A 15294-nucleotide genomic window follows, 5' to 3' on the forward strand; every position below is an offset into this window, starting at 1 on the left:
GATTATCCAGAAGTAGTCCGTTTGCACGGAGGCAAAGGAAATACTTCTGGCGGCACGAAATCCCACAAAACACAACAGCGAGGTATTTTGCGTGCTGTGCAAATGTTTACCCTTGAAAATGAGGCGCTGAGAGCAGCAGAAACGAAGGGCGGCAGGGTGTGGGAGCTTGATTAGGACGTTACCGAAGCATTCGCAGCGCCCAAAGTGATGCATTTCTCCAAACCACAACTTACAGCCGCAGAACAAACAGCTGCCGGCTGCATCATTCTCCTTGGCAGGAGCATGTGTAGCATGGCCCAGGTTGTTGCATTTGATTAAGCCAAACAAAAGGTCCGGAGACTTCCGTAGAACTGCCTTGTGTCATTAATCCATTAATCCACCATATCCACTTAGAGACCTTACTATATTGTCAAAATTCACTCAACTCATCCACATACATACGCGAAACCACATGCAAAGCTGTCCCATTTCGGAAAAGCATCATCAATACCCATTCCAAAGAGAGTCATTAGTGTGATCCTACAATCACTCATTTATCCTGTGTGGTTTTCACATAATGACGTAGTTTGTGATCAGGGAAAACATTTTTTTACCTCGGGGCAAGACGGAGCCCCGCGTTTGAACGACTCGCATAACAAACGTCCGTCAGTGTTTATTGTGCCGCCTACATACCTACCGCATAGCTAATGAGTGTAACTCACTGAGGGCCGAGTCAAATCCTGACATGGGGGGGGAGGGGGATTATAGGAGTTGGTGAAATGCGTATAATAAGGTTGTGAGAATGATGTGGGAGGGATGTGTGCTCCCGCTGTTCAACAGTAGAGAAAGGCAGAAGGTAAAGTCTTTAAGTCACACAGACTTCCAGGCTTGAGGTCAGCACAAAGAAATCGTGGACGTTTAGTCTGTGGATTAAGCAGTGGTCCTTTGGTGAATAATAACACGCACAGTTTATTGGTGTTGCTTGTTGAATGGACCTGTGGCTGGTTAGAAACTACTGGCATGCTGCTGTTATGAATGTAACAAGTTAATATTTGGACATTCAATTACTATACATTTTCACATTAAATAAATAGTTTTGTGACATGCCGCAGCTCTCAAGTCAGTTAGCTTAGCATAGCATTAAGGCTGGAAACAAGAGAACAGCTGTCCACACACTCCATCTATCCATATCTGGTTGGTTTGATTCTACAAAACCCCCAAAACAAAAATGGTGCTTTCATTCTTAATCTAACAGGCTGTTAGATGATGCAGCAACCAGGCAAACATTTTGAAAATATCAAACAAACGTCACAAAAGAGGCTAAACACAAGTTTCTTCCTTTCCGAGTGATTCCAGGAAATTCCATTTTTTTAATGGGTAATCTTAGCAGCGTGTGATCGCAGAGTTCATTTGGTTCTGCGCTGGAAAAGGTCATCACTCCGAGCCGGGTGCAGTGAATCTTCGTATCGGTTTACGTCTCATATGAGGAACATCATCAAATCATCCCACTGTGATGTCTGTGAGGTCTGGAAGCCTGAAGAGATGCACGTGTTAAAGTGCTAATTAGCCTGTGTGCATGGGACGTGGTGCGAGCGCTGCGTTTTTTCGAACCACCAAGCAAATGACCACGTATTTGCTACGTGGACATTCAGCATGTATTTATAATAAGGCAAAACCCGCCTAATCTCTTAACCACATGGGCCCAAATCAACTCCTCGCAGCTGCTAATAGCCCTCCTACATTAACCAATCCTGTTGATTAGCACTCTGATAAACAGTGTCACACCACTGGGACTATCAACATGTGCTGGGGAGCCAACCCAAACACCCTTGGTAAATTCAAACACATGGATCATTAAAAATCTCACTGCCTGATTGTATTTACAGCACAGGTGGGATTTCCTTGAAAGAGACTCAGTTTCATAAGTCTCTTCCAGTCCAACTGGAAAGTCCCCGCTTTAAAAGGGTCTTTCAACAGAGCTTTTCCTTATTCCCCATCATTCTCTGCTTCCTATTAGCCTCTATTTTCGATTGAATCACCGCAGCACTTTTCATAAGGGATCAAACGTAATTCAAACGCGATGTAATGGAGGAGGCTTTTTGGAAATCGATGCTAATCTGCAGTCATATCATACAAAGTTTCACATGCTTTGCAACGCTATATAATACACTATACTGGCAGAATTACTATATAGACAAACGCAGGTATTGCATAGACCAAATTCTTTGCCATTTGTATGGAATCATACATTGGTTGTGGGTATTTTATGTCTGATATCTCATTTCTTTTCCAGAAGGAGTGTTCTAACTTCATCCGGGTCCTCCAACCCTTCAACCAGACCCACCTGTACATCTGTGGCACAGGAGCCTTCCACCCCATCTGCTCCTTTCTGGAAATGGGGAAGAGGGCAGAGGTAATAAATTGGGCATTATGTTATTACTGGTTCACCGAAACATGTTTAATCAGTAATATATATGTTTGCAAAAGGTCATTTAGATCTCAATTAAACATCCATTAACAAGACAAGTGTGACGCCGCTGCTTTAGTAAACTAGTGACATACTAAGTCATTGCTTCCCTTTGACATAATACGTGCAAAGCAAGTGTTTGCAGCTCGCACACAAACACATGCAAGCGTTTCCGTCCAGCACGGCAGTAACCATTCCCTCCATTGATTATCTCCTCGTCAATGTTTTCCTTTGTGTGAAGAAGAAGTGGAAAATAACACCACATGGTGGGATTTCAGCCTTCAGAAATTAAGCAGCCTTTCCCCAGATGAAGGTTGAACCAGTCATCTTGCTGAAGGTCTGCAGGTTAATCAATGTACCAGCATGTGTTCTGCAGTCCGACAATGGGGCAGGGAAGGACCGTTTGCACCATGCCGGTTTCGAGTGTTGAAGTCCCTGCATGGGTTCACTTTAGTCCAAAGTAGTGTTGTCAGTCATTGATTGAAAGAAAACGAAGTTAGTTGGGTGTTTGTTTATACTCACTTCTTCTAAAGCTGAGCTGCGCTTTAGCTGCATGATCCTCACTCCCCAATATTCCCTTTTTGTTTTGCAGAAGTGATGGTTGATCTGTAATCAGATGTGTCTAGAGGCCGTGGTGCTTCACAGCTCAAACGCCTCCTGCCTCATAACTGGAATTTGGTGTAATTTGAAACACGGGCTATAAATGTAGCTTTAGCCAGGCTTCATGTGGCCTCCACTGGCCTCATTCTGAACTTTGACCCTTTTCCGCCACAGGAAAACATCTTTCGACTGGCCTCGCATTTCGAGAACGGCCGCGGGAAAAGCCCCTACGACCCCAAAATGCTCTCAGCCTCGCTGCTGATCGGTGGGTTTGATCTCTGCCTTGATTAGTTCCAGGAAGTACCCGTTCACTTCTGAACTGTCATTTGTTCCTAACTGCACTTTCTTCTCTCTAACAGATGGAGAGCTGTACTCCGGCACGTCTGCTGATTTTATGGGAAGGGACTTTGCCATTTTCCGGACCCTGGGAGACCATCACCCAATCAGAACAGAGCAGCATGATTCAAGATGGCTGAATGGTAAAAAGAGAAAGTGAATAGTATATGAAGAAAAGTATCAATGGCTTACATAAGTTAAGTGTACTTCTGATGGAATAGTCTAGTGTCCAAAAAAAAAAAGTTGAATATACTACTATTTTGTCACTGTAGTTCATATGAAAAAAATGCCTTTCCAGGCCATTTCAATTGTGAACTTTCCATGTAGAGTTAATAATGTTCAGACTGCAACAACTAGATAACGTACATTTTAAACGTTTCTATTAAAGTGAAATTGGGCACTCGCGACCGACAATAACGTCCACCGTTCGGCCCGAGGTGGAAGTAAAACCTTGCCATGGGCCCGTTTGGGAGAAAGAATAACATTGAGCTTTTCAATCGGAGCATTAAATTCCCTCACAAGCCTCAAGACTCCAATCATTCCCATTCATGTGCAGACATCAGATATCGGAGCCCATTCACAAAGTTACTGGATTTCCCTGCGCTAGTCGGATTAGCGGGGCGGTGAGGGTTATTGACTGTTCACTCTGTCTGGCTATCTGTCGGCACCGCTGAGGACTTAGGGAGCCTCAAAAAAGGTCAGTTTGAACCTTTTCCCTCGAGCTGTGCCATCCCCCCCTTTTCCCCCCTCGTTCCCACAGAACTAATCCGCTCTCAGCTGTTTTCCTGTGGTGGAGTCAAATTCCTCTCGCCCCCCCCCTCCTTTCTCCCCTCCTTCCGCCGCGCCATCAGAAATCACAAACACTCTTTTCTGCGGTGCCGATTGCTGGGACATATTAATACAGACTGATGTAGAAAAAGGAGAAGCCATGGCAACCACGTTAATCCTCATCGATCTTTCACCCTGTTCAAACAAACACGGGGGGGATTGTAGTCACTCGGACCCGGCAAAATCCAACTCCTTGTTCACAAAAGGGGGATTGTAATTGCATGGATTACTGGGATGAGAATATTCTATTGAGCCTTTATCAACCAGGTTACATGGTGCTCGAATGCAACTGCGGAGACACTTGGGAATTCCTTCTTAATAGCAGTTGATTCTAAAAAGGATTCAGGGTTAAATGATATAGTCTTCTCTTTTCTGGTCTTTATTCCATGCGATGCTTTTACACATCCCTTCCCCCTTTAATGCCCTCGCACTCAACATTTTGGTACCTCAACTGCATACAGTGGCCTTTTGTTGGGAATAAAAAGTCATAAATTGCATGACCTCAATAGGTTGGCGACACCAGGCAGAGGCCTGTTTTTGCATGCGAGGGCACGCAAGGTTGAATTTATGAACGTGTGAGTTTAACGGCACGTATTCACAATAGCGCCATGAGGCGCGCGCCGGGGCACATGATTCATACCAGAGGTCTCGCACCCGCACAGCGCTTATAAATCCGATTCCCACTTTGGCCACACTCGTCTTTTTCACAGCTACTCTATATCCTAAACGACCACGGAGGTGTAACATGGCACGGCTTGTTTCTCTCCAGCTGACCTCCCTCCCCCCCCACCCAAGCTCCCCAGACAGCGGCTCGATTTACGCGCCGCGCCGCCGCACTGACGGCAGGCCACCTTTTTTTCTCGCCCCCCCGGGCCCTCACCGATATCTCGGCCCACCGAGGCCTCGGCCGCGGCGTTTAGCTTTGATTTCCTCCCGCGCTTAAAGTCAGGATGCATTTATTCAAGCGTTACCGGGGAGCGATCAGAGCCATGTGTCGGCGGGGACGTGGCGTAGGGGAAGGAGTTATGTGGGATTTGGACTTGGAGCGCTCACTAGGTTTAATAGTCAGATACTGTAACACCAGTGTGTAAAGGGAATGGCTGTCATTACTGAGCCGTGACTGGAGAATATCATGGGTGGGGGGGGGATTAGGTTTTGGAGGTGTAAAATTGTGGGGGAAAGGATTGCCTTTGGGGCGGGGTCCGAATTGTTAAATCCCGTTTATGTCGGGTTTGTGTCGGATTCAAGCACAAAAACGTCTGCACACTAGTATTTTTGTATTCATTCAGCGTGTCGTTCTGTCAGACCCCAGGTTCATAGGCGTTCACTTGATCCCAGAGAGTGACAACCCCGAAGACGATAAGATCTTCCTCTTTTTCAAGGAGAACGCCATGGACGGCGAGCACACTGGCAAGGCCACCATCGCCAGGATAGGACAACTGTGTAAGGTAACAACACACACATGCCCCCCCCCAAAAGAAAAAAAAAAAACACAGTTTGCTCAAAAGCCATGGAAGGATCGGTTGTTTCAAATCTGCATGGTCCTACAGAAACAACTGCATGTTAACTCAAACGCATTGGGCTTGTGATGCAGAACGACATGGGCGGTCACAGGAGTCTGGTGAACAAGTGGACCACTTTCCTCAAGGCCCGGCTCATGTGTTCAGTGCCCGGGGTCAACGGCATTGATACACACTTCGATGAGCTGCGTAAGTGTGTGTTCGTTATTTTTGTTCCATGGAAAGTCTCTCTTTGCAAAGGCTGAGAAAAAAAGAAAACTGACCTTGGTTTTTTTCGTTGTTTTTTTTTTTCAGAGGACGTGTTTCTCATGAGCTCCAAGGACCCAAAGAATCCAGTTATATACGCTGTGTTCACCACATCCAGGTACAGACGCTCCCTCATCGTATGACCTCCAAAATGGGCGTGCGTAGGCTCACGTTGACAACAGCTTGACAGGCGCTTGGTGGTATCATATTTGTTTTGTTGATTGGTTGCTAGGCGATCACAAGGAACTGAATCTCAGGTTGAATTGAAAAAAAAACAAAAAAACACACACGCTTCAGATTTCTCTTCACGAGCTCCTCCATTTCACAACGTTTGTCCCAGGCCTTTCATCTTTAATTCCCTAACCGTTCTTAATGACATGGCAGGATGCGAGCGACCGAGCGTGCCCCCCCCCCCTCTTCGTCAAATTCCCAGACGGCACTCCCTGTCCCGTAATCCACTTACAGGTGTCTTACGGTTGCCTTCCCCTCATACGGTTCCGCGCTCCACATCTCAGGATGGATATTGCTTTTAGCCGCTTTCTCGCTACCTGTCCCGCTTCTCTCCCCCCCCCCCCTCCCCCCTACACTGAAACCCCCGGCAGAGGCTTGTAAGGAAATGAGATTATGGAGAAGTAAGGGGAGAGAGAAACGGGATATTCACTCAGCAGGAACGCGCGTCTCTCCCCTGGACGCCGCCCCAGACCTGAATGGGGGGGCTGGCGGAATGGATTTTTTTTTTTAGATGGCCGGGTGGAGCTCTGTTGAAGCGTGCGGAAAGTGGGTGGAGGCATATGGGGCCAGGGCAGATAAGTGAGTTGAAATAGGCACAGATGGCGGCACTTACCGTGATGATGATGAATTTGCATTTCGGAAAGGAGGCGGGGCCATTTTTTGTGTCCATCGGTGCCTCCGAAGCGCTTTGAAAAGGGGGGGGGGGGGGGTCGGGGACAAACACTTCACCATCAATCACGGCTAATGATAAGACCGGCTGAATAGCACGGCGGCGCAAGCTTCCCGCATACCGACGGGCGCCCCCGCATCGGCGGGCCCGGGCGGCTTTTCTTTCATTTCTGGAGATGTATTAAAAGCCAAAGGTCGGTGCGCGGTGGTGGGTGCACACCTCCGTATACACACACACACACACGCACACAGACATCTAGTACATGCACACTTTAAAATTCAATTATGGGGCATTGAGGAATTAGAGTGGTTTAATTGGTTTTCTAAGTGGCCGCTTTTCAGAGATAAATAGAGGAGAGACTCACAGGGACCAGCTTTTAATATCACTGCTTAATGACGCACAAAAAAGCTGCCTCTGACAGATCAATGATTGTGCTGTTTGTGTGTGTGCGCGCATTTTTGTTGGGTTGGCTGAATATGTGTGCCTTTCTCTCAAATTGTGTGCATCTGCTCCAACACATGTTCCGTCCTTCTTCTTAATGATAGCCATTGAAGTTTCTTTTTTCTTCTTTTTGCTCCCGGAGTTAATTGAATTTCTCTGCAATTAACATTTTCAAATGCTAATCCATTCATCTTCCCATGCTTTGATGGATACCGTCGGCTGTGTTTATAACAGCCACGTCCCTAATTAGTCGGAAACAACTCCACATCGCAGTCAGCATGACAAAGGACGCGCCGACTCTTTTTGAAACATTCGGTTCCTGCCTATGCGACAGACTGGCTGTCTAAATTAGAATCTGCCATCTGCAAAAAGTGACAAATTAGTGATAAATTAACTTCATTTTTTGAACATCGACCTACGAACAAATTTAAAAAAGTCTATACAATGGCGACGCAAATTCATTATATATGGGGTCAGAGGTTAATGGGCTTCATGTCACGATGTCGACAGCAATATTCAAATGACTCTTAGAATATATATATATGTATATCTTTGAATATTCCTGAGAAAACTCATCTTTTCCACTTTAATGTGTCACAGCTCAAACTACGTGTCTTTTGGATGACCCGGGCACGGTATGAATTGGAGAAAAACAAAAAAATCCACAAATTGTCCTCTTTTTCTTGGCACGATTGGTTGACCTTGCTGGCTTAAGGCCTCGCCTGGCGAGTTAAAGCAAAATCCGCCCATCTGGCTGAAGCATGTGCTTACAAAACGGTGAAGGGGATCCTCAAATATGCTCTCGACCAGGTCTTCTGTTGAGTTGGTGCTGTGCCCAAATTCCTGTCTGTTCTCAAGACGCTGGAAGCAATCAGAGAGCAAAGTTCCAATCTGTCATTCCCGCACTTAGGTAATGACAGCCGCGCTCCTCGCCGTCTTTGTGCGATGAAGGGTCATTTTGTTGTCTTTCTTCAGCGTTTTCGCAAGCTCTTGATCTCCGTCTGGTGACCAATTGTTTATGAATGCCTTTTGTGTGTCATCTTCCTTTGTGTCACCGCCCTTTAACCTTCCTTTTTGTCCACAGTAACATCTTCAAAGGCTCGGCAGTGTGCATGTACAACATGGCAGACATCAGGAGGGTTTTCCTGGGTCCCTACGCCCACAGAGACGGACCCAACTACCAGTGGGTGCCCTTCCAGGGGAGGGTGCCCTACCCCCGCCCCGGCACTGTGAGTCCCTAAACAATCGGCAACAAATCTAGTTTTTATAAGACATTTTTTTTTGTCTGAAACTCACCTGCGTTCCACTTGGCTCTGTTTCACAGTGCCCCAGTAAGACATTCGGAGGATTCGACTCCACCAAGGACCTTCCCGACGATGTCATCACCTTTGCCAGGGGTCACCCCGCCATGTACAACCCGGTGCACCCGATAGGCGGGCGTCCCATCATGGTGCGAACGGACGTGGACTACCAGTTCTCCCAGCTGGTGGTGGACAGAGTGGAGGCGGAGGACGGACAGTACGACGTAATGTTCATCGGGACGGGTAAACACAGTTTGTTGTTGCCGTAGTGAAATCGATCACAGTTACTTGGTATTTAATGTTGAGTCTTGCACTTTTACGAATAAATGACTAATTTTTTATTTTAAATTGTTTAAACTGCACATGTATGCATACAACTATTCTCTTATTTCAATATTTTCTGTGCATAGACATACCAGATAAAACATGAAAATAATAACTTATTTACTCTAACAATCTAAGAGAATAACGTTTGGAGAAATAAATGTCATATACATTATGTTTACATTCCAGCTGCCACAGATTAGGACTTTTAACAGTGGAAGCAAACAAAGATGATGTATTATATATAATACATATATACTGTATCTTCACTTTCAGATGTGGGCACAGTACTGAAGGTGGTGACAATTCCCAGAGAAAGCTGGCATGACCTGGAGGAAGTGGTGCTCGAAGAGATGACCGTCTTCAGGGTGAGACATTGAAAACGACGAGCCAACAGCAGTTCACGAGGCAGCGCCTGTAGAAAAAGACACGATGTTTACAAATGTGCACATTTGTTTTGCGCAGGAACCCACTCCGATTACCGCCATGGAGCTGTCCACCAAGCAGGTAAGGACTTGCCTTCGCGCATAATAATTTATCCAGGGGGTTGTTGACGGGACTAGAGTGAGGACGCCTGGGCCGTTGAACCAATGCCGATATCCAAACACAGCGATGTGCAACGCTCCCGTCGGGGGCTCAAACCCCACAAACCACCTTCATTTTACAAGAGCCCCACGGGAACGCTCAAGCTCTACATCCCCGCTCTGTCTCTGTGCCCCCGCAGCAACAGCTGTACCTCGGCTCTGGCCTGGGCGTGTCGCAGATGTCTCTGCATCGCTGCGAGGTGTACGGGAAAGCTTGCGCCGAGTGCTGCCTGGCCCGGGACCCTTACTGCGCCTGGGACGGCAGCGAGTGCTCGAGATACTTCCCCACCGCCAAGAGGTAGGAGCCTGCGCGCCACCCGAACAAACCCATGGCCCTTCGTTTACCCACGGGTGGGGCTGGCTGAACCTGCATGCTTCTCTTTCGCTTCACACGCAGTCACGCCTGGCAGTTATCAGCGCACCTGCAGTCTGATGGTTGCAGTTGGCTGCAAAACGCTCAGCTCGGGGGCATCCGAGTAAGAAACGGCTTTTTTGTGTTACCTCAGACTTGAAGCGGCCTTATAGCGTGAGAGCGGCAAGCTGAAGTGTAAAAAAAAAGTACAAAGGTTACACGGTACAGGCCAAAACATCGAGACATGGAAGTAATCAGGAGTTTAGAATATTACACGGGCACAAAGTACAGTCATTAGATACGAGCAGGCCAAGTATGCATTCCCAGAGGTGCAATCCGGCAACCTGGGTCATAGCTTCTGCCAGCAACGGTTGGTCTAAGTTGCGGTGCCGTGGCTCCACAACCAGCCAAGATGTACACACCGAGTCAGAAGAGAACAACTGTACAACTACACAAATAAACGCACACTAAATCATAGCCAGCCAGGAGCTGTCTGACCGCTTCCCTCGGCAGCCAGGAGGTATGAACATACACACCCTCAAATTACCCTTTGCTGTATCCTGCTGGATTAGGCTGACCACCACCAAGCCCCCACACACACACACGTAGCACTACACCCCTGCGTCTTATTCATCCAGAGCTTCTCACACCGGCAGAAGTAGGCCGGTGGGTATGCTCCGGCTTGGCGGGTTTCCAGGGGAGGTGGCACACCCCGCGGTTAAGGCCAGGAGCAGCTCCTCTCTGCTCTCCTCCGCGGCTGCAAATATTTTCCCTCCCTAGAATGGGAACCAGACACCCGGCCCCGCACGTGCTCACGCGGCCAAAAAAGACAGGAATGTCAGCCTACGAATTACACAGAGGAGGGACAAGTGTGAGAAAGAGACAGAGAGACAAGTGTCCGGATGTATGTGGCTCGCAGAAGAAAAGTAGGAGGGATGTTAGTGGCCATGTTTCGTGTGCGGAATTCTCACACAAAATTTCATTCCATCTGTTTCTACGTTTGTTACAACAGTTCTACCTTTTTTCCCGTCTATCTTCTTTATTTCTGTGTTTTTTCAACTCTCTTCTCACCTTTGGCTTACCCCATCTCCCCCCTCCTCATCTCCCCCTGCTTTGATTTTTGCAGCCCTCATCACAGATTTTACACACGACCATAACAACCAGGAACGAGGGGAAACACATTCGCAGTTAGTCGCTAAAGCCGGGCGATGAAAACGCCTTTCCGTCACAGTAAAAAAAAGGACAAAGTGGGCCTTCATATTGAGATGACGAAGCGCATGGCTGCTTTTAGGAGGCATTTCAAGGGCGAAACGGTGCTAAATGTGTTTCGTAATGGCTGTTCATCAGAAGCCAGTGAAGCACATTTTTTCATGGTTCTGCAGGCTTATGTGTCCTACAATTCTGCCAGCATTCAGTTTTGTTTCACCCATGTGATAGTGGAGCGAAGGTCCAATAAATAGCCTCTCTGTGGAGCTGAAGCTGAACGTGGAATAGTATTGTGTAACATTGCCCCCTAGTGGTGGAACATAAACAGTACAGCAAACAGAAGGCGTAAAAAGGTCTACTCTGTACGACCTGTGCTGCTTCCATCACCAGTACACCCACTCCCGCCATTAACTTTCACTGTGGTTTCTTCCCAGGCGAACCAGGCGCCAGGACATCCGAAACGGAGACCCCCTCTCCCAGTGCTCAGATCTTCAGCATCATGGTACCTTAATGACCACCACACACAAAACACCTACACTATCTCCCCTTTCTCGCCACACCCTTCTCACCCCCCCTCCTCACCTGTGTGTGTCTTTTTGGTTTGAGTAGACGATACGGACGGCTTAGGAGGCAGCGTGGAGGACCGGGGAGTGTACGGCGTGGAGAACAGCAGCATGTTCCTCGAGTGCAGCCCAAAGTCTCAGAGAGCGCTCATATACTGGCAGCAGCAGAAGCCCAACGACGACCGCAAACACGAGGTGCGTACGGCGCGCACGTTGCCGCGGGTTGGCCTCTCAAGCAGCAGGGAGTGGAAGAATGGGCAACTGCCTCTGTGGCCTTCAGCCTCCTTGACATGAAAAGCAATGTTTGTATCTGTGTTGGGTTCGACGCTCCAGCCTGTTTCCGCGGTTCCGCTGAAGGGAGGAAGTTTATCTGTGCTCACCTTCGTCTTTAGTTTAACATTTGGTAGCTGTTTGTGGGCCAACACGGAATCAATTACAGAATCAGATGTAAAAAATCTTGTCCGGCCGGGAACTCATCTGTTTGTTTTTCTACTTCCCCTTTTCCCCATTGTCTGTCCCTTCATCATTGTTTGCTTTTTCTCTCTGTTTGTTTCCGTAGATCAAGCTAGATGACAGGGTGCTGCGCACAGACCAGGGCCTGCTCATACGCAGCCTCATCCAGTCCGACACCGGTATCTACCACTGCCAGGCGGTGGAGCACGGCTTCATCCAGCCCCTGCTGAGCCTCAACCTCCAGGTCATCCCCGCCCAGAAACTGGGGGACATCCTACCGGGACTCCCCAGTGCGGGAGGCGGGGTCGGTCACTCTCCCAAGCACAGGCTGTGGTATCGCGATTTCCTCTCCCTCTTGGACCACCCGGACCTCCACAGCGTGGAAGAGTTTTGCGACCGAGTTTGGAAGAAAGACCGCAAGCAGAAGAGGGGGAAGGCGCCCAACGGGAACGGCCAGGGCAAAGCCGACGGCGCCGCCCTGCGGCCTAAGGCTTTGGCTCCCAACGCCCAGAAGCAGCAAGCCAGCCCACCTCAGAGCAGGCCGGGTCCCCCCCAGGCCGAAGGGCCGACAGCGGAAGGGTCGGCACGGAGCCAGACTACCCAGAAGGCGCAACCGAATCTGGGGATGTTTAGCGTTGAGGGCGAGGCACCCAAGAACAGTAAGAAGACGCAAAGCGGCCAGAAGGGGCAGGGCGGCCAGGCTGGTTCTCAGGCTGCGGGCGGGTCCAGGGCGAGCAGCCAGCACGCAGCCAAGTGGCGACGGATGCAGGAGAATAAGAAAGGACGCAACAGGAGGACCCACGAGCTTCAGAGACCCCCGCGAAGCGTTTGAGAGAAAAGGCGCGGACGCACACACCTGCGACCGGACCCACGCGAACAAGCACAAAGCCACACGCATCCACACGTAGACACGCAAACACCTTCTGTAGACTGTGTGTCCAACGTAAGATTCATTGACCTCGCCGTGACAACAGCAGAACAAACACCCGTGAGAAAAAAAACAAAACAAACAGCTGCACATTTTTAGATATATCCACATAGAGCCGTACACAAAGTCACATAACTTGTGAGAGAGCGTAGTGATCAACAGAGGACTGTCGAACTGGAACGCAAACTGTAAGGCTGTGAGGATGTGGCCGGTTTCCTAGGATACCGCCTGGCAGACACTTCAACTTCCTGTACATAAGCTACTAAAATAAGACTGGGACAAAAACATGCTTGGCGAGGTGTTTGCTGGTACGCATATGGGCTTAGTATGCTGAACGGACAGTCCTGGAGACATTAACAGATACACAGACACTATCCATCCCTTGCAACCGGCTGTCCTCTTTGACCTGAGCATGTGAACGGCAAGACTGTGGCTACGGAATGGATGAAAAAAAGTAAAAAGAACTCTTATTTTGAAGAACTGTTTGAGGAGAAAAGAACCATCCGTCTAGTGTTTGATGTGAAGACTGACGACAGCACCGTGAAAAGGGAAGGGGGGGGGGCTTTCACCAGTGTCGCTCGTAAAACAAATAGAAGCATTATTATGTGCAGAAACTGCAAAGTCGCACTACGGTTTAGACAAAGTGCTTCACCAGAACCATCTCCGCCTGAGGCTGGGGAAGCATTGTGCATGTTGTTGTCAATCAATGTTTTAATAAGCTAGTTATTTTATGGAATTCTAAAAGCTTTTTTTTTTTTTTTTTTACACACCCTACCTAAAGAAATGTTACTTTTTTATTTTATATTTCCTTACCTTTCCAGACCAGTGCTTCTATTTTGGGGGGCTTGTACGCAACATAGTAGTCTCATTGTTCATTATCCCTTCTGCTCTTGAGGATTCTGTGTAAGTTATTATGGTGTTGCTTTTTCTGGGATTTATAGAATCTGGGCACGAATTCCAGCTGTAGGCTATGCTAAAAACCCAGTCTGATATAGACTGCCAGTTGTTTTGTGTACATATATACAACAAACTTAACTCTCTGTGTATATACAGTACATATACAGTACAAGAACACCACTTGATTATTATTTATTGCTCATTGTTTTGTGAAAGGGTTGCATTTATTTTTGATATTATGGTGTTTTTGGCTCATCAATATATTGGAGACATAATGGTAACAGCAACTGAGAAAACTTTGATGGACCAACTGGTTAAAAGAATGTCAAGGAATCCCTTTTTAGGGACAAAAGGGTGAAAATGACTCATGAGTACAGGGATGTGTGTCATTGCCACATTTCTGACCAACGAAAAGCACAATTTTGTCTCTTTTTTTTGAATGTCATAACAGATTTCATAACGTTTTATTTTCTCCCAAGATCATCCAACATGTCTTTGTTCATCCAGTGTCCATTATGTGTAAGATAATTCCCCAAAACTGAAAAACATTAGCTGTGAAACTCTGTAAGAAATAGTGGAGAAAAAAGTTAAAATTAGTCTGAAGGAGAAGACACGTTATACTGCATGTGAATGCTACAGTAAGTGCATCTTTTTTATCGTCTCTTTACGTGTTTTGTGTGAGAGGTAAAGTTCCTTTAACGCAAAGTGTGAGGTTTTTGTTTTTGTCCTTTTGCCAAAACAGTGATATTAACAACCCATGATACTCTGGCCAAAGCTGTTTAAGATCCAAGCTCCTTAAACCTCGATACAACAATGTTACCCATTTCCCCTGATCCCTTATTACACGACAAGAGTAATGTGTCAATGCAATAATTTAGAACTCGATAGTGTTTTTCTACCAGTACTCCAAAGTTTGGTGTGTCATCGATTCGGGTCTCTCCCTCAGAGCTATTAAAGCGAGAGAGCTGAAAGTTACCGCTGCTGTAGCACAGTTCTTTCTGGCATGCATTCAGTTGTCTAAATAAACATCTCCGTTACAAAAAAACAGTCCATTTGTTCTCATTTCAGTCATTTCAATCAAAGGCCTTCTGCACACGGCGTCCTCAGCCGCAATTGATTTTCATACAAGGTAACAATGCACGTAAGCTTGTCCGGGGACAAAACACAGCCGCGCGCACAGAGGATCATGGAGTCTGGAACGCTTCCTTTCACCCAAATTACATTAAAAAACAAATAAAGAATCACCTGCAACCTGACGGCTGTGCGAGGCCGGATTCGGCTAAATGCCTCTCTCAGCGCGCGCACAGCGACGGCTAAGACGCCAATGTTCAACAGGAATGAAATAATTAATTTATTGAATGAAATACA

At 47.4% G+C, this 15294-nt stretch overlaps 1 protein-coding gene across 4 annotated transcripts in view; it reads left to right on the plus strand.

Annotated features, from left to right (window-relative positions):
* The window catches only part of sema3aa (sema domain, immunoglobulin domain (Ig), short basic domain, secreted, (semaphorin) 3Aa), a 29365-nt gene extending 14394 nt beyond the window's left edge, over positions 1–14971 (plus strand). For 3 of the 4 annotated variants that reach the window (XM_040174169.2, XM_078100333.1, XM_078100334.1), the window contains exons 4-17: positions 2273–2392; positions 3221–3311; positions 3406–3525; positions 5516–5658; positions 5805–5919; positions 6025–6094; positions 8403–8547; positions 8643–8862; positions 9220–9311; positions 9409–9450; positions 9668–9825; positions 11520–11587; positions 11695–11843; positions 12208–14971. In XM_040174169.2, the coding sequence (XP_040030103.2) occupies positions 2273–2392; positions 3221–3311; positions 3406–3525; positions 5516–5658; positions 5805–5919; positions 6025–6094; positions 8403–8547; positions 8643–8862; positions 9220–9311; positions 9409–9450; positions 9668–9825; positions 11520–11587; positions 11695–11843; positions 12208–12933 (2259 nt within the window). In that variant the 3' untranslated portion in view covers positions 12934–14971. The remainder of the gene's footprint in view (positions 1–2272; positions 2393–3220; positions 3312–3405; positions 3526–5515; positions 5659–5804; positions 5920–6024; positions 6095–8402; positions 8548–8642; positions 8863–9219; positions 9312–9408; positions 9451–9667; positions 9826–11519; positions 11588–11694; positions 11844–12207) is intronic. The other variant, XM_040174171.2, reaches the window with a different exon arrangement.
* The last annotated feature ends 323 nt before the right edge of the window (positions 14972–15294 follow it).

This window comes from Gasterosteus aculeatus, chromosome 4 (genome assembly GCF_964276395.1).
Source record: "Gasterosteus aculeatus chromosome 4, fGasAcu3.hap1.1, whole genome shotgun sequence".
NCBI classification, from domain to species: Eukaryota; Metazoa; Chordata; class Actinopteri; order Perciformes; family Gasterosteidae; genus Gasterosteus; species Gasterosteus aculeatus.